At 39.8% G+C, this 19,357-nt stretch overlaps 4 protein-coding genes and 2 pseudogenes across 6 annotated transcripts; 3 read left to right on the top strand and 3 right to left on the bottom strand.

The window, feature by feature from the left end:
- Positions 1–128: 128 nt before the first annotated feature.
- On the top strand, positions 129–6,550 carry LOC110772829 (putative glutathione S-transferase parC; annotated as a pseudogene).
- An 829-nt stretch (positions 6,551–7,379) lies between these two features.
- LOC110772784 (putative glutathione S-transferase) lies at positions 7,380–10,676 on the top strand. Of its 3 annotated transcripts, none has more exons than XM_021977259.2 (3): positions 7,380–7,877; positions 8,074–8,242; positions 10,501–10,676. In XM_021977259.2, exons 1-3 carry the CDS (start codon positions 7,557–7,559, stop codon positions 10,674–10,676), a joined length of 666 nt encoding a protein of 221 aa, XP_021832951.1. In that variant the 5' UTR covers positions 7,380–7,556. The 3 variants fall into 3 exon arrangements, with proteins under 3 accessions (XP_021832951.1, XP_088108848.1, XP_021832944.1); XM_088252722.1 differs by having other exon boundaries at positions 7,396–7,874; XM_021977252.2 differs by lacking the exon at positions 10,501–10,676 and having other exon boundaries at positions 7,408–7,874; positions 8,074–8,566.
- LOC110772738 (putative glutathione S-transferase) lies at positions 8,499–9,662 on the bottom strand. The gene is made up of 2 exons (XM_021977201.2): positions 9,276–9,662; positions 8,499–9,116 (listed from the first exon to the last, which is right to left on the bottom strand). The coding sequence occupies exons 1-2, from the start codon at positions 9,588–9,590 to the stop codon at positions 8,766–8,768; spliced, it is 666 nt and encodes a 221-aa protein (XP_021832893.2). The 5' UTR covers positions 9,591–9,662; the 3' UTR covers positions 8,499–8,765.
- An 868-nt stretch (positions 10,677–11,544) lies between the features above and the next one.
- Positions 11,545–12,876, top strand: LOC110771832 (putative glutathione S-transferase). Its single transcript, XM_088251718.1, has 2 exons — positions 11,545–11,961; positions 12,402–12,876. The coding sequence occupies exons 1-2, from the start codon at positions 11,644–11,646 to the stop codon at positions 12,732–12,734; spliced, it is 651 nt and encodes a 216-aa protein (XP_088107844.1). The 5' UTR covers positions 11,545–11,643; the 3' UTR covers positions 12,735–12,876.
- A 34-nt stretch (positions 12,877–12,910) lies between these two features.
- On the bottom strand, positions 12,911–14,009 carry LOC110772745 (putative glutathione S-transferase). Its single transcript, XM_021977214.2, has 2 exons — positions 13,594–14,009; positions 12,911–13,408 (listed from the first exon to the last, which is right to left on the bottom strand). The coding sequence occupies exons 1-2, from the start codon at positions 13,906–13,908 to the stop codon at positions 13,061–13,063; spliced, it is 663 nt and encodes a 220-aa protein (XP_021832906.2). The 5' UTR covers positions 13,909–14,009; the 3' UTR covers positions 12,911–13,060.
- A 3,283-nt stretch (positions 14,010–17,292) lies between these two features.
- Positions 17,293–17,856, bottom strand: LOC110760978 (protein CHLOROPLAST IMPORT APPARATUS 2-like; annotated as a pseudogene).
- Between the last annotated feature and the right edge of the window lie 1,501 nt (positions 17,857–19,357).

Raw genomic sequence — 19,357 nt, 5'->3', positions numbered from 1 at the left:
ATCGAACTCACAACAAATAAGAGCGTCGAACTTGTATTTATACGAGTTTGATTCCCATTCGACAATTAAATATAACTTAGAAAATAAAAAACCATTTAGGTATGGTATGTAAGAACTGTTAAATTCACTAAAAAACCAAAATGAAAAGTTATATATATATATGCCTTTCACATTGCATACAGCCTGCCTGAGCACTATATATATAGCCTTTTGTTTTCTGAGTCTCTGAGTTTTAACAAGCAACTAGCTAGCTTGTGTGTATAATGGCGGACGAGGTTGTTCTTTTGGACTTCTGGGCATGTTTGGGATGAGGGTGAGAGTTGTGCTGGCTGAGAAGGGTGTCAAGTATGAGTACAGAGAGGAGGATTTGCTCAACAATAAGAGCCCACTACTTCTGCAGATGAACCCGGTTCACAAGAAAATCCCGGTTCTCATCCACAACGGAAAACCGGTCTGCGAGTCAACCAACATTGTCCAATACATTGATGAGGCTTGGAAGGACAAAGCTCCTTTGCTTCCCTCTGATCCTTACCAGAGAGCTCAGGCCAGGTTTGATGTGTCTGTTAATGTCTGATTATGAATAAAAAAGGGTGTCTTCTAAACTAAATATTTTTCGCTGCTTGTATGTATTATTTTTGTGTTCCATGGCGATGTGAAAAATTAGAGAGTTTTTTTTGGGATTGGAGTGCCTGACCATTTTATGGAAAGTGTGAAGTATGAAACTAACATCAAGCAAAGGTAAAATATGACAACTAGGATTAAATAAACAAAGTACAAATATTTATACATCCAGTTCAAAGACGGCGAGAAAATTCTAATAATAAAAAGTTCAGATTCTTACTCTTAAAGAAGATACCAAAAGAGAGTTATTGCAGAAATACAAGGGACCAAGGAGGAGAACTAACCCAAATATGCAGTTGATGGACAACTAATCCAAGAAGATATGTTTATGTAGGGGAGCAATATGGATGACCAATATAAGTCACTAAAATCAAGTGGGCAAAGTGGGCCCTTAGAGTGAGTGGCTTGTAATTTAAGCTAAAAAAACAACAGATCCAAGAGTATAAGAGGAATGAATAGACCAAATTACCCTAACAACATGTGTAACGTACCATATGGCTAGGTTTGACATAAAATTGGGTAGAGTTGACAACATGACCCAGATTGCAACCTTTGAAATCTTAAATTTCGTAAAAGGCAAACATGTTCTTACTCTTCGAGGAGTAAATTAGGTGCAAATTTTGATAAATTTTTACCTGTCATGATATTACGTGGTATTACAAATTCACGCATGGTATGACGTATTTTTTTTTATATTTATTACATAATAAATGAGTGGTTTATTAGTAGAAGATATACTTGAATAGAGTAAGCCTCGCATCATGGAATATTCCACATGTAGCTAGCTGCAAGTTGCAACCTCGAAAGCACTGACATCTCCCACAAGCTTTGGTTGCAAAATACACCACATCACACCCCCTCCCAAAATTAGCCACCACAATTTTTAAGGACATGCAATGCAAACATATCAAACACCTTTATATATATATATATATATCCCCTCTTCTCGGCTCAGTGTAGTAGTGTCAAGCTAGAGCTAGAGATAGAGATAGAAGAAGCTTGTTTCTGTGTCAACAATGGCGGACGAGGTTATTCTTTTGGACTTCTGGGCAAGCATGGTTGGGATGAGTGCGAGAGTGGCGCTGGGTGAGAAGGGTGTCAAGTATGAGTACTGAGAGGAGGACTTGAGGAACAAGAGCCCACTGCTTCTGCAGTTGAACCCGGTTCTCATCCACAACGGCAAACCAGTCTGCGAGTCTCTCATCATTGTGCAGTATGTTGATGATGTTAGCGAGAGATATCCTATTCTATTAGGATATTATTTTATTTATTTCCTTTTATATAGATATTATGTAATTAGGATTCCACTTGTTTTCCCAGTTTAACCCTACTAGGGTTTATAACCTTGTATTATAAATACCTCCTTTCGGAGAATGAAATACATCTGAAAATATTCTACCATATTATTTGACTTGGAATCAGAGCCGACTTTCTGGTGACCTGTGTGTGTTGTGCCCACCCGTGTTCTACTGTGTGCCCTAATTTCTTTTAGGGTTCTTGTGTCTGTGCTTTTGCCGTGTTCCGCTGTGTGCTCTGTCGTGTTCGTGCCTCTACTGTGTTCGTGCATCTGCCTCTACTGTGTTTGTGCCTCTGTTGTCTTCGTGCATCTGCCATATTTGTGTCTGTGCTGTGTTCTGTTGTATACTCTGCGTGATTTGTTGAGTTTCTGCTACAATCATGGGTGATAATTCCATTGTTGGTGCTGCTGCTGCTTCTGCAAATTTGCGTGTTTCTGACTCTATTCCAGGTACTGGCTCCAATACTTGGATAATTGACACTGATGCTTCTGATCATATGACTTATGATGCTAAATTTTTTGATGAGTTGTCTAGTAACACCCGTGACTCATACATAACTAGTGCTAATGGTTTGCCCTCTCCAATTACTGGCGAGGGCACCATTTCTCTCACCCCAACTCTGTCCTTATCTCGTGCGTTATTAGTTCCTAATATCCATTGTAACTTGTTATCTGTTGGTCGCTTACTTGATACACTTAATGCTTCTGCTACTTTCTATCCTACCCATTGCTCTTTTCAGGATCTCAAGACTCACGAGGTGATTGAGCATGGTAAACGGATAGGGGGGTTGTATTATTTGACATTACCTTCTGCACCAATTCGTGATCGGGTCGTTAATACTGTTCAACGTTGCAGTGTCAAAGACAAACAGCAAATTTGGTTATGGCATCGTCGCTTGGGACACCCGTCATTTGGCTACCTTAAGCGTCTGTTTCCATCTTTATTCCGCTCCTGTGATGCATCTAGCTTCAAATGTGAGACTTGTGTAATGGCCAAGAGTCACCGTACTGTTTTTCCCTTAAGTAATAATAAAGCTGCTTTGCTTTTTGAGTTAGTCCATTCTGATGTATGGGGTCCTGCTCGTGTGACTTCTCATGGTTTTCGTTGGTTTGTTACGTTTATTGATGACTGCACTCGCTTAACATGAGTGTATTTGATGAAGAATAAACATGATGTTGCCTCTATTCTCCCTGTTTTTTGTGCCATGGTGTCTACTCAGTTTCATGCTCATGTTAAAGTATTTCGGACCGATAATGGCGGTGAATATGTGAATCATACCTTGAACCAGTTCTTTCGTGATCATGGTATCATTCACCAAACTACCACTCCATTCACTCCTCAACAGAATGGCGTGTCTGAAAGGAAGAATCGTCAGTTACTTGAAGTTGCCCGCTCTCTTATGTTGGATATGTCTGTTCCCCATCATCTTTGGGGACATGGTGTCTTGGCCGCGGCCTACTTGATTAACCGTACTCCTAGTCGGGTTCTTGATTTCAAGACTCCGCTTGATGTGTTGTGTGCCCATACTCCTCCGGTTTCGGTCTCTAAGTTACCTCCGAAGGTGTTTGGGTGTGTTGCTTATATTCATGTCTACTCCCATCAACGGAGTAAACTTGATCCTTGTGCTCTCCGTTGCATCTTCATTGGCTATTCTACTACTCAGAAGGGTTATAAGTGCTATCACCCGCCTACTCAGAAGGTACATGTTACTTTGGATGTCACCTTTCATGAAGAAGTACCATATTATGTTTCCCCCTCCTCTTCAATTCAGGGGGAGAGGGGGAGTGAATTGAAGAGTTTCGGAGTAGAAAATGTGGAAGATATTGGACATGAGGAAGGAATTTTTGGCGAACAGGAAGCGACCGGTCGCATGGAGGAAACGACCGGTCGCGAACGAATCTGCCTGGATACGACCGGTCGCATAGAAGTGAGCGACCGGTTGCTAACGAATCTGCCTGAAAGCGACCGGTCACACATAGGAAACGACCGGTCGCCTGCCTCGATGAGCGATGACAATGACGATACGAGTGACGCGACCGGTCGCCAGGAATGTCACGACCGGTCGCCCGGTGATATTTTAGAATTTTTCGAGCCTCTCTCAGAAGGACATAACAGTGATACTAGCGACTCTCGTACAGATGAAATTGATACAGGACCCCCCTCTGCCCTGCAACTGCCCCAATTAACTCGTGATAATGAGGTACTTTCTAGTGATGTGTCTACTTATTCATTGCCCCCATGCACTACCCGTGGGAAACCTAAAGTACAATATTCTCCTGATATACATGCCAAGTCCAAATATCCTATTAACCATTATATGTCAACTCATCGTTTATCTAAGTCATATGCATCATATTTGTGTCAATTATCTAGTGTATGTGTGCCAACTAAGTTGCAGGATGCTCTATCTGATCAAAACTGGGTAGATGCAATGCATATTGAGATGGAAGCCTTGAACAAGAATGCTACTTGGGAGTTAGTTCTTTTACCAAAAGGAAAAAAGGCAGTTGGGTGCAGATGGGTGTTTACTTTGAAGCATAAGGCTGATGGTTCTATTGACCGTTACAAGGCAAGATTGGTAGCAAAATGGTATACTCAGACCTATGGAGTGGATTACACGAAGACTTTCGCTCCAATAGCCAAGCTCAACACTGTACGCGTACTCTTGTCCTTAGCTGCTAATCATGATTGGCCGCTGTTACAATTTGATGTCAAGAATGCATTTCTCCATGGTGACCTCAAAGAAGAAATATATATGGATCCTCCGCCGGGTATCCTTGTGACCTCTAAGGAGGGTATGGTGTGCAAGCTACGGAAATCATTGTATGGATTAAAGCAGTCTCCAAGAGCTTGGTTCGGGAGGTTTGCTGCAGCTATGAGGAAATCTGGGTATGTACAAAGTAACTCGGATCATACTTTGTTTCTGAAACGTCGTAGAGGTAAATTAACAGCTTTAATAATTTATGTTGATGATATGATTGTAACTGGAGATGATCAGGTAGAAATACAGAGTCTTCAGAAATATCTTGCGTCTGAATTTGAGATGAAATCATTAGGTGACTTGAAATACTTTCTTGGGATTGAAGTTGCCAGATCTAAGCATGATATTTTTCTGTCCCAAAGAAAGTATGTTTTGGACTTGCTTGCAGAAACTGGAATGTTGGATTGTAAACCCATTGATTCTCCAAGTAAACAGAATCACAAATTGGGGTTATATCCTGATCAAGCTCCTACTGATAAGGAGCGTTATCAAAGGCTTGTGGGAAAATTAATTATTTGGCTCATACACGTCCTGATATTGCGTATGCAGTAAGTGTAGTGAGTCAGTTTATGCACTCACCTAGTGAAGATCATATGGGTGCCGTGACACGTATTTTGAGATACCTCAAAGGGACTCCTAGCAAGGGGTTAATGTTTTCCAAGTATGGTCATACAGATGTGGAAGGGTACACAGATGCTGATTGGGCTGGTTCAGCTACAGATAGGCGCTCGACATCTGGGTATTTTATGTTTGTTGGTGGCAATCTTGTTACGTGGAGGAGCAAGAAACAAAAGGTGGTGTCTCGGTCTAGTGCTGAGGCCGAGTATCGAGGAATGACCCATGGTGTATCTGAATTACTATGGTTGAGGAGATTGTTGAGAGACCTTGGTTTTGGGCCTAAGAAACCCATGGATTTATATTGTGACAATACGGCTGCGATTGCAATTGCTCATAACCCTGTACAACATGATCGTACAAAGCATGTGGAAGTTGATCGAAATTTCATTAGAGAAAAGTTGGATGCGGAGATTGTTTCCTTTCCGTTCATCCGTTCTGAGTACCAGTTAGCCGATGTTCTTACGAAAGCTGTTTCTACAAGTATCTTTCTCTACTCGCTTGACAAGTTGGGCATGCGTGACGTCTTTGCTCCAACTTGAGGGGGAGTGTTAGCGAGAGATATCCTATTCTATTAGGATATTATTTTATTTATTTCATTTTATATAGATATTATGTAATTAGGATTCCACTTGTTTTCCCAGTTTAACCCTACTAGGGTTTATAACCTTGTATTATAAATACCTCCTTTCGTTGAATGAAATACATCTGAAAATATTCTACCATATTATTTGACTGATGAGGTTTGGAGGGACAAAGATCCTCTGCTTCCCTCTGATCCTTACCTGAGAGCTCGCTCCAGGTTCTGGGCTGATTTCATTGATAAGAAGGTAATTAGCTTGGAAACATTTTAACTAATTCCAATTGAATTCTCTAGCAATTTCTGATGGAATGATTCTTAAAATTGCAGCTATATGATGCTGGGAGGAAAATATGGGCCACAAAAGGGGAGGAACAAGAGGCAGGCAAGAAGGAATTTATTGAAGTCCTTAGGCAGTTGGAAGGAGAGCTTGGAAACAAGCCTTATTTTGAGGGTGAGAGTTTTGGGTTCTTGGACATTGCTCTCATCACATTCTACAGCTGGTTCTACGCATTTGAGACCTGTGAAAACTTCAGCATAGAGGCAGAGTGCCCCAAGCTGATTGCATGGGCCAAGAGGTGCATGAAGAAGGAGAGTGTGTCCAAAACTCTTCCTGACAAAAACAAGGTCTATGAGTTTGTTCTTGGTATGAAGAAGATGTTTGGTATGGAATAGAAGAAGAAAATAGGCTTTTATATTCTAGTTTTCTTTACTTTCAGGGCCTTTTTTTTTTTACTGGTTAGACACTTTGGTGTGTCTTCTGAATGTTATGTCAAAAGGGTATGTTTGTATTATAACAATAATAAAAGAGACTTCGATGTGTCTTGCTCTACTTTAGTTCTCTCTTCCTTCCATTTTTAGATATATCTTTTTTTCTCAATCTTAAAAATAGGAGCTTCTTGCCAACGGAAGAGTCTAGCCCTTTGAGTACGCATTCAATGACACCTTGATATTGGACGTGTGAAAATATCCCACTTGTCCTGTAGTTTACACTAACGTTTGCATAATATATATATATATACTTTAAACACTTGAAAGCCCAGAAGAAAAACTCCCACAGGATGAAAACATGGTGATCAGCGGCATAAGCAATTTCTGAGGCAAATCCAGCAGCTCCAATCTTGAAGATATTTATTCAACATAATACTTTTATAACAAGTGGGTGCTTAAGACTTCGGCTTTACCATTGATAAAACTTATTTAATTAGAAGCTTTAAATTGTGATTAGCACTTAGTGCTGAAGCGTCAACTTACTTTAAGATCACCTAACATGCTAGCTAAGGCATTTCGAGTTAAATAATATTATTGCTGAAGACTTCTCTAATACACGTAGTTAGCAATGTGATTAATAAATGTGTTCTACATCACCTTGAGTTATATTCAAAGTGCATGGTTCTCTTATCTCTTCATATAAAATATTTTGGGAGAGAGCCCACATCACAAATGACGAAAGCAATGACAATTTCTGGCACTTACTAATCACTTTTATTAATTTGTTAATTAACATCAACCACGGCATCACAGATAATCTTGAAACAAATGTCAATATATAAAACGTTACACTTAAATTAGCCTCAGCAGTAGAAGTAAGTGCTGCATTCTTTTCTTGTTCATCAGTCAGTCTTGGAGTTTAGCAAGAAGCTAAGCTGAGCTGCAAGAAGAAGAAGTTTGTGTGCCAACGATGGCGGACGAGGAGGTTGTTGTTTTGGGGTTCTGGACAAGCACGTATGGGACGAGGGCAACGATAGCTCTGGACGAGAAGGGTGTCAAGTATGAGTACAGAGAGGAGGACTTGAGTAACAAGAGCTCACTGCTTCTGCAGATGAACCCGGTTCACAAGAAGATTCCGGTTCTCATCCACAACGGTAAACCGGTCTGTGAGTCACTCATAATTGTGCAGTATGTTGATGAGGTTTGGAGGGATAAAGCTCCTCTGCTTCCCTCTGATCCTTACCAGAGAGCTCGTGCCAGATTCTGGGCTGATTTCATTGATAAGAAGGTAGTAATTAACATATGCAACATGTTGCTGTCTGAGAGAAAATACAGAACAGCTCTAACTTTCTTTGTGTATATTCTTCTTCTTTTATTTTGGTGGAATTTTTTATAAAAAAGAAAAAGGAAACAATGAAGCAGCCAAGAAGGAATTTTCTCTTGATGCTACTTTTCTTTTATTTTTTTGTATTTTTGGAAAATTGTAGGTATTTGATGCTGGGAAGAAACTATGGAGCACAAAAGGAGAAGAACATGAAGCAGCCAAGAAGGAATTCATCGAAATCCTTACGCAGTTGGAAGGAGAGCTTGGAGACAAGCCTTATTTTGGGGGTGAGAGGTTTGGGTTCCTAGACGTTGCTCTCATCACATTCTACAGCTGGTTTTATGCATTTGAGACCTTTGGAAACTTCAGCACAGAGGCAGAGTGCCCCAAGCTGATTGAATGGGCCAAAAGATGCACGCACCGGGAGAGCGTATCGAAATCTCTGGCCGACCCTAAGAAGGTGTATGAGTTTCTTCTTGGTCGGATAGCAGGATAGAATAGGCTGCTAGCCAGCATATTATCACCATAGCAGGTCCTGCAATCAAATGTTAGGCTGTGTTTCTTCTGTTTTTTCTTTTTCCTTTCAGCTTTGTTTTTCCAGTGAGAGATCCTTTGGTTTTGTGTGTCTAAATTATGTTTTTTTAGCTGATTGTTGATATTTGAATGGCTCAAAATCCTTTGATATAAAAAGTTCACAACAATTTGATAATTTGACTACAAATCCATATACAACAAAGCTCCCCCATTTACTGTAGCGGGCTTGGTCAAATGCCGCCTTATTGCAAATATAAAGAACACAAAACACAGGTTGAAACTTGAAACACAGAAAAAGCACAAGCTCAAGTGCCCATGCATCTACTGATCAATCCCCCTCGCTTTCATGCGCTGCAGAAACAAGTCATAGATCGCTTTCTGGTCAGCAAGAGACTTGGACACACTCTCCTTCTGCATGCACCTCTTTGCCCATGCATAAAACTTTGGCTGCTCTGCCTCTATACTGAAGTTGCCACATTTCTCATACACATAAAACCAGCTATAGAACGGAATAAGCGCCACATCGACGAACCCGAGGGTCTCACCCCCAAAGTAAGGCTTGTCTCCAAGCTCCCCTTCCAACAATCCAATGCACTCAAGGAACTCTTTCTTTGCTGCTTCCTGTTCTTCTCCTTTGGTTGTCCGTACCACCCTCCTCCCAATATCATACATCTGCATTTAACATCACCAAAAACCCGTTATCCATATTTCGAGATTTTCTCAATAATTCTTCAGAACTCCATATAATTTACTGCGGATTCTCTACTCATATTTTCCATGTTGATAATATTGGATTTATGGTAAAAAATTAGTAAGTTAGGAAAATTATACCTTCTTGTCAACGAAATCAGCCCAGAACCTGGCTTGGGCTCTAGGGTAAGGATCAGAGGGCAACAGAGGAGCCTTATCCTTCCAAACCTCATCAATGTACTCAAGGGCAACTAAGGACTCAGATACTGGTTTGCCATTGTGAATGAGAACCGGGATCTTCTTGTGAACCGGGTTCGACTGGAGCAACAGTGCACTCTTGTTACTCAAGTCCTCCTCTTTGTACTCATATTGAATGCCCTTCTCAGCCAGAGCAACTCTCAGCCTCATCCCAAACGGGCTTGGCCAGAAGTCCAACAGCAACACCTCATCCGCCATTGAAGACTCAAATTTGAACTTAGCTTAATTAAGATGTGGAGCTGTGGATGGTGCTGTGGATGGTGGTGATGTGTGTCAGTGTGAGTATTTATGGACAAACATTCAAAGCAGAAGCAATCAGATTATGTCATTGCATGCGTTCGATATCAAATCTTCAATCTTTATTGTTTTCTGTTTCATTGAATACTGTTCCTAATAATATAATTGAGAAAGTAGGACTAACGTATGGATTTTATTAATCTTAGGGGAAAAGAATTTAGACCTAATGCTTTTTTTTTTTCTTTTTTTTTTTGGGTCAAGGACCTCATCGGTTTTAGGTAGACGAACTCGAACACGCAACACAAATGCTCGGGACCAGAAAGTGAACTGAAAATATACAATTTTTAATGACTGTTTAGGCATATAAAATATTTGAAGGAGATAGGCGATAGATTTTTTTTTTTTTTTTTTCTTTGGGTCAAGAGAGGTGATATATGTAGCTTCTTAAGCCTACCATAATGCAGTTGACAAGAAAACAATGTAGTAGAAGTTGACAACTTGTTAATTTGACTACAAAGGCAAACCACCAAAAACATATGACCAGAGAGTTTGACGGAAACAAGTCCATTTGTTTTTGTATTGTTTTTTTATTGTACGTGTTTCGATAAACTGAATAGTCATGGGGGAGCTGGAAGCCCTATAAGCTTCGCAGAAACAGTGTTTTTTTTTTTTGGGTGAGTGATAATTCTCTGCAGGAAGGAAGTAGGATTCAAAATAACATTTTAACTAAACCCATTGAATTCTCTAGCAATTTTTTATGCAAATTTTCTTAAAATTGGGGAGGAATTTATCGCAGTCCTGAAGCAGTTGGAAGGAGAGCTTGGAAACAAATTAACCTTATTTTGAGGGTGAGAGTTTTGGGTTCCTACAGCTTGGTTCTATGCATTTGAGACCTGTGGAAACTTCAGCATAGAGGCAGAGTGTCCCAAGCTGATTGCATGGGCCAAGAGGTGCATGCAGAAGGACAGTGTGTGGAAAACACTTCCTGACCATAAAAAGGTGTATGAGTTTGTTATTGGCATGAAGAAGATGTTTGGTATGGAGTAGAAGAAGAAAATAGGGTTTTAGCATATTAATTATCACACAATGTTAGTGAGAGAGTCTTGCAATGAAGTCTTAGGCTGTTCTAGTTTTCTTTCCTTTCAGCTTCCTTACTTTTTTCTTTTCCTTTCTGATGAGACACTTTGCTGTGTCTTCTGAATGTTATGTCAAAAGAGTATATTTGTATTATAACAATAATAAAATAGACACTTTGACGTGTCTTTTCTCTACTTTAGTTATTTTTTCCTTTCATTTTAAGATATATATATTTCTTTTTTCTTTTTTCTCAATTTAAAAAAATTGGAGCTGCTTGCCAACTGGAGTCTAGAAAAAGGTCTTGACTTGCAGACGAGCGTGAAAAACCCTAATGACACCTTTGTAATTGTAATGTGTGTGAAAAACTCTCTTGTCTTATAGTTTATACTATCTCTTATTAAAATAAATAAACAGGAGCTACTTTAAACCCCAAAAAGAAAAACTCCCACTGGATAGAAGCAAGGTGATCAGCAGCATAATCACTTTCTCTGGCAAATCGTGCAGCTCCAATCTTGAAGATATTTATCTTTCTAATATAATACTTTTAAGACAAGTGGATCCTCAAGACTTCGGCTTTACCATTGATATATTTATTAGAAGCTTTAAATTGTGACTACCACTTAGTGCTGTAGCATCAACTGTTTTACGATCACCTAAAATGCTAGCCCACAATCACATATGACGAAAGCAGTGACAACTTGCGGCACTATTGATCAAGTTTACAAATGTCAACACTACATGCCAAAGCACACGCAGACACCTCATAGTTAAAAGCCAAAACGATGTCGCATCATCCTTTTGTATTATATAAACGTTATACTTAAATTACAGTCTCAGCAGTAGAAGTCAGTGCTGCATGCTTTTCTTGCTTTATCAGTCTTTGAGTTTAGCAACAAGCTAAGCTGCTACAAGAAGAAGAAGTTTGTGTGTGTCGGAAATGGCGGATGATGAGGTTGTTGTTTTGGGATTCTGGCCAAGCATGTATGGGACGAGGGCAACGATAGCTCTGGACGAGAAGGGTGTCAAGTATGAGTACAGAGAGGAGGACTTGAGGAACAAAAGCTCACTGCTTCTGCAGATGAACCCGGTTCAGAAGAAGATCCCAGTTCTCATCCACAACGGTAAACCGGTCTGTGAGTCACTCATCATTGTGCAATACATTGATGAGGTTTGGGAGGGTAAAGCTCCTTTGCTTCCCTCTGATCCTTACCAGAGAGCTCAGGCCAGGGTCTGGGCTGATTTCATTGATAAGAAGGTAATTAATGAAGTTGTTTTCTGTATAATTTTCCCTTTTCCTTTTCCTTTTAATTTCATTTTGGATGTGATTTGGGTTTGCATGGATTTTTACCATCTTGGATTTTTGTTTTCATGTGTTTTGGAATATCATTCTCTTTTTGTGATCATACTGAAAAAAAAATAAAATTTGGACATATTTGAAATTGGTATGTTTCACAAATCCAAATTGAAAGAAATTCAGAGCACACACACATATATATATATATAAGGGGAAGCAGATCAATTTTGAGGTTAAGCGCCATTTTTGGAACGGGTTAATATGCAACATGTTGCTGTCTGGGACAATGAAAAACAACACCAATTTATTTTTGTATATTCCTATTGTTTTCTTCTGGTGGAATTTTTTATAAAAAAGTGAAAACAGTGAATAGTCTACAATTTTCTTTTGGAAAATTGTAGGTACCTGATGCTAGGAAGAAACTATGGAGCACAAAAGGAGAAGAACTTGAGGAAGCCAAGAAGGAATTCATCGACATCCTTAAGCAGTTGGAAGGAGAGCTTGGAGACAAGCCTTACTTTGGGGGTGAGAGCTTTGGGTTCTTGGACATTGCTCTCATCACATCCTACAACTGGTTTTATGCATTTGAGACCCTTGGAAACTTCAGCACAGAGGCAGAGTGCCCCAAGCTGATTGAATGGGCCAAGAGGTGCATGCAGCGGGAGAGCGTTTCGAAATCTCTTGCCGACCCTAAAAAGGTGTATGAGTTTCTTCTTGGCTGGATAGCTGGATAGAATAGGCTGCTAGCCAGTCCTGCAATCAAATGTTATGTTGTTGTTCTCATCTGGTTCATTTTCCTTTCAACTTTGTTTTTCCAGTGAGAGATCCTTTGGTTGTGTGTGTGTCTAAATTATGTTTTTTGGTTGATTGTTGATACTTGAATGACTTAAACTTCTTTGCTATAAAAAGTTCACAACAATTTGATAATTTGACTGCAAAACCAAACAAAAGGAGAGCATATGACAAGATCATGCACAACAAAGTTGCCCTCTTTTATTGCAAATATGAAGAACCCAAAACTTGAAACACAGAAAAAGCACAAGCTCAAGTGCCCATGCATCTACTGATCCATCCCCCTCGCTTTCATGCGCTGCAGAAACAAGTCATAGATCGCTTTCTGGTCAGCAAGAGACTTGGACACACTCTCCTTCTGCATGCACCTCTTTGCCCATGCATAAAACTTTGGCTGCTCTGCCTCTATACTGAAGTTGCCACATTTCTCATACACATAAAACCAGCTATAGAACGGAATAAGTGCCACATCGACGAACCCGAGGGTCTCACCCCCAAAGTAAGGCTTGTCTCCAAGCTCTCCTTCTAGCAATCCAATGCTCTCAAGGAACTCTTTCTTTGCTGCTTCCTGTTCTTCTCCTTTGGTTGTCCTTATCACCCTCCCAATCTCAGACACCTGGATTTAACATCACCAAAATTGCAGAAAATTTTATGGTTAAACAGGAGGTCAAAGACCCTTTATCCATATTTCGAGATTTTCACAATAATTCTTTAGAACTCCATGTAAAGATTCTATACTAATATTTTTCATGTTGATATAGGATTTATGGTAAAAAAATTAGTAAGGTAGTAAAATTATACCTTCTTGTCAACGAAGTCAACCCAGAACCTGGCTTGGGCTCTAAGGTAAGGATCAGAGGGCAACAGAGGAGTTTTATCCTTCCAAACCTCATCAATGTACTGAAGAGCAACTAGGGACTCAGACACCGGTTTGCCGTTGTGAATGAGAACCGGGATCTTCTTGTGAACCGGGTTCGACTGGAGCAATAGTGCACTCTTGTTACTCAAGTCCTCCTCTTTGTACTCATACTGAATGCCCTTCTCAGCCAGTGCAACTCTCAGCCTCATCCCATATGGGCTTGACCAGAAGTCCAACAACAACACCTCATCCGCCATTGAAAACTTAGATTTGAATTGATTGATACAAAAACTTACAAAACTTAGCTTAAGATATGGAGCTGTGGATGGTGGTGGTGATGGTGTGTGTCATTGTGAGTATTTATGGACAAACATTCAAAGCAGAAGCAATCAGATTATGTCATTGCGTTCGATATCAAATCTTGAGTCGTTTTGTTTTCTTTTTTCATAGTAATATAATAATTGAGAAAGTAGGAGTAAGGTTTTGATTTTATTATTTTACATGTTTTTAATAATAATCTTAGGGGAAAAGAATTTAGACTTTTCTTTCTTTTTTGGTCAAGGACCTCATCGGTTTTAGGTAGACGAACTTGAACACGACACGCAAATGCTCCGGACCAGAAAGTCAATTAAAAATATGCAGTTTATAATTAATCTTTAGGCATATATATATATTATTATATAAGATTTGAAGGAAGGTAGGTGAAAACATATCATAAACAATTTGATAATTTGATTACAAAACACATAAAAGTGCCTCACTAAGTAGAGGGGGCTTGGCCAAATGCCCTTTTATTCTAATTTCAAAACACAGAACAAGTACATGGGCGATCACTTGCTTATGCCCATGCTTTTTCCCATCTACTCCATTCCAAGTTTACTCCGCAGCTGCCGGACGAAGTCATAGACCCTTTTCTGGTCAGGAAGAGACTTGGACACACTCTCCTTCTATTAATCTCAAGTGGAGAAGGAAAAGCAATGGTAACGGGTAGAGGATCACGGAAAGCTCCTGTTTGAGCTTTGTTTAAGTTTTGGATCAGACCCAACTGCCGTACTTCTGCTCTAAGTGCTGATAAAATAGTTTATCTTGGTCTCCTCTCTAATCAACATGTGCCACATGTGAAAAGACCGTTACCTTTTGACCCCTTGACAGATCAAAGTCATATATGAATATGGATAATGAGCTTGAGAATTAAATCAAATTATGGCCCAATTATGAAATGAAGAAGTCCTGTATTGTGAAAAAAAAACATACACGCTTGGGTCTGGGCATCCTTGAGGAAATAAATTAAGGGAGATTCACTATTATACCAAATATAGGAGCCTAAATTATAAAAATACCCTATATTAAATGAACTTTAGAAACACACCCAAAGTTAATTTACAACATAACAAAAAGTCTTTTAACTTCTTTTAAATTACAAAACTACTATTGATTTTGTAGGGGTCTTTTTCTTCCAGCAGCCAGACGAATGGGCTTGGGCTGCTGTAAAGGATGAGCGGAGGAGGTTGCCCCTGTTTCTGAGTTCAAAGACCAGGCTCCAAGAGAGTTTTGAAAGGAGTAGTGACAACCTTAGAAAACACCTTGGATTCTTTCACCAATCAACCAAATAAACGTGACAAATTAGCAATGGAATGGCTTGGCATGAGGAGCTTGTGGCATGGGAGCTAAGCTTTCACAAGTTTAGCAATTTGAGAGAGAGAAAAGCATGAGTTTAGCATAAACAGAGAGAAGGCTGTGAATTCCTATGAGGAACAGGGGTTCTAAGGAAAGGGAAGTGATTCTAAGAAGGTTGGCTAAGGGGGGGAGAGAGATGAGGAGGAACGATGAGTGGTTTAAGTAATTTCCAGCAGCTTGACGAAAAGTCTGTCAAGATCTGGAATAGCTTGCCATAAGAGAAAATTGGAGGAGATGGAGAGTTGTGGCTCGAAATTGAAGGGTTCCAGAGGTGAGAGATGATGCTTGCTCTCTGGGTCTGGTTTGCTTGCCTTCGATTGAGTTGTTTTCAATGGGTAGAAGACACTCCCTTTTATAGCCGATGGAAGCTCCTCCTTCCCAAGAAACCCTAAAAGCTTTTCTCCAATTTTCCCAAGTCTCCCCTTCCCTTTTTCTTCTCTCCTTTCGATTCATCCTCTTTTATGCAATTTTCCTCAGTCCAAACACACCAAGACAAGGTTTTTGGGAGCTCTAAAGCCTTCCCGCAGCTGCTCCAGCGTTGAACTCCTATTTTTGGTTATCATCTCACCTTCTTTCCTTCCCTCTTCTATGGCCAGACCTGGTGGGAGAAAGAAATTGGTAAGGGAGCTGGTCTGAATGGTGTTTTGCTCAAGTATCCTTTGGTTTTTTGGATGGCTTGTGTTGGGATTTGTCTTTGGCCATGTGCTGGAGGCTCCCAGCAGTCCACTCACATGGGTAGCTTTGGTTTTGTCGTTGTTTTTGTTTCCAGCTAAGTGCTGGAGAGATGGCAGATATTTTCCTTGGTTACTTGGGCCTCTCTAAGGTGATGGGTTAGCCCATTAAGGGGATGGGCTAATTTCCTAAAGTGATGGGCTAATTTTTCTAGAGTATTGGGCTTCATTTTCTCTCTCTTTTATGCTTACCCATATATTTGGGCTCAAGAAATGGGCTTGAGTTTTGGGCTCCCAAGAAACCCAAAACTTCCATTTCTCGGCTCATCAATGGGCCTTATGAAAGCTTGTTACCATCCATACCACAACCCACTCAGCAAGCCCCGAGCATTTGTGTGGCTTGGGCCCACTTAAGCTTGTAGCGTGGCTATGTGTGAAATAATGATTTCCTGCTTGGCATGGCATGTTGCTTGGCGTGCTTGAATTTTGTCGTCTTTGAAAGGAGACATAATGCTTGACAAAATAATTAGCATGAGCTTGTAGAGCCAATGCCTTTTATAGGCTCATTTTAATTCTTAGCGTGATAAATTGCATATTTATTTGGCATGACACGTGATCGTGGCTCGTGTAAGCGTGCATGAAGAATTTCGCATGCTCTGCATCGGGTTTCTTCTTAATAAGGTGTCGTACTGGGCCGGGAATTTATTTGGGCCCAACCCTTGATTTTTTGGGCCTCAACAGATTTCTTAAAACAAACTCAACCCCAAAACCTCGTAAAAAAATCCAAAACACTCAGTAGGGCATCAAAGTAATTTAATAATCAAAATTAAATTCAATATGGCTAGCTGTTATTTTTGGGGTTTTATTTTGGTTTGTTTATAGAAATTAAATGGTGTATGGTTTATCTATATTACTAGTGCTAAAAATGGATATATGACTAAATATCTCATAAAGTAAATCCTTATTGGGCTTTTTTTTAATTTTTGGTACAAACACCTTCTGCATGCACCACTTTGCCCATGCAATGAACTGGGTGCTTTCAAGGATGGTCCCAAGAAGGGACTGACCTGGGCTATAGCCCAGGTGAGCTGTTATTTTATTATCCAAAAAATTAAGGGTAAATGGTGGAAAACCCCCCTGGACTATTTGGCTTGTCGAAATGTTCACCCTAAAATGTTTTTTCAGCCAATTTAGCCTTCGTATTAAATTTAATCGCCAATTTCACCCCCGCCGTTAGGTTTTCCCCAATTCCATCCAATGCCGGTCAAAAAAACCACGTGAGAGGCACGTGAGTCATCTGCTGAGGGTAATATCGTCCGACTCGGCATCAAAGTCTTCATCTTGGTGATGGTAGCTTTCACACATCTCCATAGAATTGGAATTGGAATTACAATTCGCCTGGGAATCGAATTCCCCTAGACTCTGGCACATCTTTTCGAACGAATTCAGGGCTTTGGGCTCGAACTGAGAACTGGGTTTTTCTCCGATTGGCTCGCCGATTAAGAAACCGGAGCATCCGTCGTCGATAACTCTGAAGGGCAAGAGCAATTTTGCATATTAGTCCAAGAACAAGTCGTGGGGCTTGGTGAATTTCCGAGGATTTGTGAAGTTTTTGGTGGAGAAGATGTTGGGGTAAGCTGTGGAGAGCAATGCGGCGGCTTCATTGTAAGTCTGGTTGGGGCGTTTTTGAGGGGTTTGGGGCTTTCGACTTGAGATTGCGAGGCCTGAGTTGCTTGATTCTGAGAGAGTTGAAGAAGGAGAAGATGTGGAGGTTCGGGTTGATGTGGATGGGGATTTGACTATGTCAAGCTCAAATGCATAGGTTCTTCCGCCGCCGCTGAAACACGAAGACATTTGTGGATGGAACAAAAAGCAGAGGAATTGAATTGAAAAACCCCAAAATTCAGGTGGTTGTTGAGTTAAAGCCCATAAGAAACAGAGGAGATGAACTCATAGAGCTGAGGAACTAAAGTAAAACCCAATATTCAGACTGAATTCGAGCTGTGGCTGCTCAACAAGTAGACTTGGAAGACTAAAAAAGCCAAAATCTTTTCCGTGCCTCTCACGTGGTTTTTTTGACGGCCATTTGGATGGAATTGAGGAAAATTTAACGGCGGGGTGAAATTGGCGATTAAATTTAATACGAAGGCTAAATTGTCTGAAATTTTTTTTCAGGGTGGACATTTCGACAAGCCAAATAGTCCAGGGGGGTTTTCCACCATTTACCCAAAAATTAATTTAGCCAAACCATCATCCAATAATACACTCAAGAAAAAGAAGATAATGACAATCATTTCATTGCTCATCCAACAATACATGCAATGTGATAAGATTAAATCAAACTTTTTAAAATATAATTTTATTATTTACTCAAATGATCCTCAAATTTACACACGAGTTGCATTTTGGTACCTCAACTAAATTATTCGTTCAAATGGTCCACCAACTCTTTATTAATCAACGAATTAGTCCTACCTTACATTTTCTGTTAAATTTAGTCATGTGGGCAGCACATGCTACATTTGTGAGGGTAAATAAGACATTTGACAGCTAAAAAAATAAAATATACGGTTAAAAAGTAATACAAAATTTTTTTATGTATAAAATTAATTAAAAACTATAAAAAAATAATAATAATAAAACAACAACAACAAAAAGTAGCCCACCAAACCTCTCTCTCACAGCCTCTATCTCTTTATGTCCCTCTCTTCCTCTCAGGTGTGTTCTAAACTACACGTAAAATTATACAGGTGTGTTCTAGTAGAGGCTGGGTTGCACGTAAAATATAATATATCCAAAAATAAAAACCTGAAAAATTCTAAAACTACACGTTTTGTTTACAAGCAGAATACCAACACAAAAATATAACCAGCAATTTAGTTCCCATCTTTTCAATTGTTTCAAATCAAACATATTCAAAACACGAAGTAGAAGTAGTAAACTTACATTCTTGTCAACGAAGTCAGCCCAGAACCCGGCTTGGGCTCTGAGGTAAGGATCAGAGGGCAAAAGTGGAGCCTTGTCCTTCCAAACTTCATCAATGTAGTGAAGCGCAACAAGGGACTCCAGAGACCGGTTTTACTAGAAGCTTTAAACTGTGATTAGCACTTAGTGCTGAGGCATCAACTTATTTTATTAATAATAATCTTAGGAGAAAAGAATTTAGACCTTCTTTCTTTTTTGGTCAAGGACGTTGAACACGCAACACAAATGCTATGGACTAAAAAGTGAATTGAAAATTATACAATTTTTAGTGACTTTTTAGGCATATATAAGATTTGAAGGAGGTATGCGATTGCTTTTTTTTTTTTTGGTTTCAAAGTAGGTGATATATATAGCTTCTTGAGCCTGCACAGAG

This window comes from Prunus avium, chromosome 4 (genome assembly GCF_965620075.1).
Source record: "Prunus avium chromosome 4, drPruAviu1.hap1.1, whole genome shotgun sequence".
NCBI lineage: Eukaryota > Viridiplantae > Streptophyta > Magnoliopsida > Rosales > Rosaceae > Prunus > Prunus avium.
This window is presented reverse-complemented; position numbering and strand designations above follow the sequence as displayed.

Bases quoted from the DNA above. Each gene is read 5' to 3' on its own strand.
- LOC110771832 (XM_088251718.1), top strand. From the start codon at position 11,644: ATGGCGGATGATGAGGTTGTTGTTTTGGGATTCTGGCCAAGCATGTAT. The intron at 11,962-12,401 runs GTAATTAATGAA...GGAAAATTGTAG, and splicing joins CTGATTTCATTGATAAGAAG to GTACCTGATGCTAGGAAGAA.
- LOC110772745 (XM_021977214.2), bottom strand. From the start codon at position 13,908: ATGGCGGATGAGGTGTTGTTGTTGGACTTCTGGTCAAGCCCATATGGG. The intron at 13,409-13,593 runs GTATAATTTTAC...TGTTAAATCCAG, and splicing joins TTGACTTCGTTGACAAGAAG to GTGTCTGAGATTGGGAGGGT.
- LOC110772738 (XM_021977201.2), bottom strand. From the start codon at position 9,590: ATGGCGGATGAGGTGTTGCTGTTGGACTTCTGGCCAAGCCCGTTTGGG. The intron at 9,117-9,275 runs GTATAATTTTCC...TGTTAAATGCAG, and splicing joins CTGATTTCGTTGACAAGAAG to ATGTATGATATTGGGAGGAG.
- LOC110772784 (XM_021977259.2), top strand. From the start codon at position 7,557: ATGGCGGACGAGGAGGTTGTTGTTTTGGGGTTCTGGACAAGCACGTAT. The intron at 7,878-8,073 runs GTAATTAACATA...GGAAAATTGTAG, and splicing joins ATTTCATTGATAAGAAGGTA to GTATTTGATGCTGGGAAGAA. The intron at 8,243-10,500 runs GCTGGTTTTATG...GGGTTCCTACAG, and splicing joins TGCTCTCATCACATTCTACA to CTTGGTTCTATGCATTTGAG.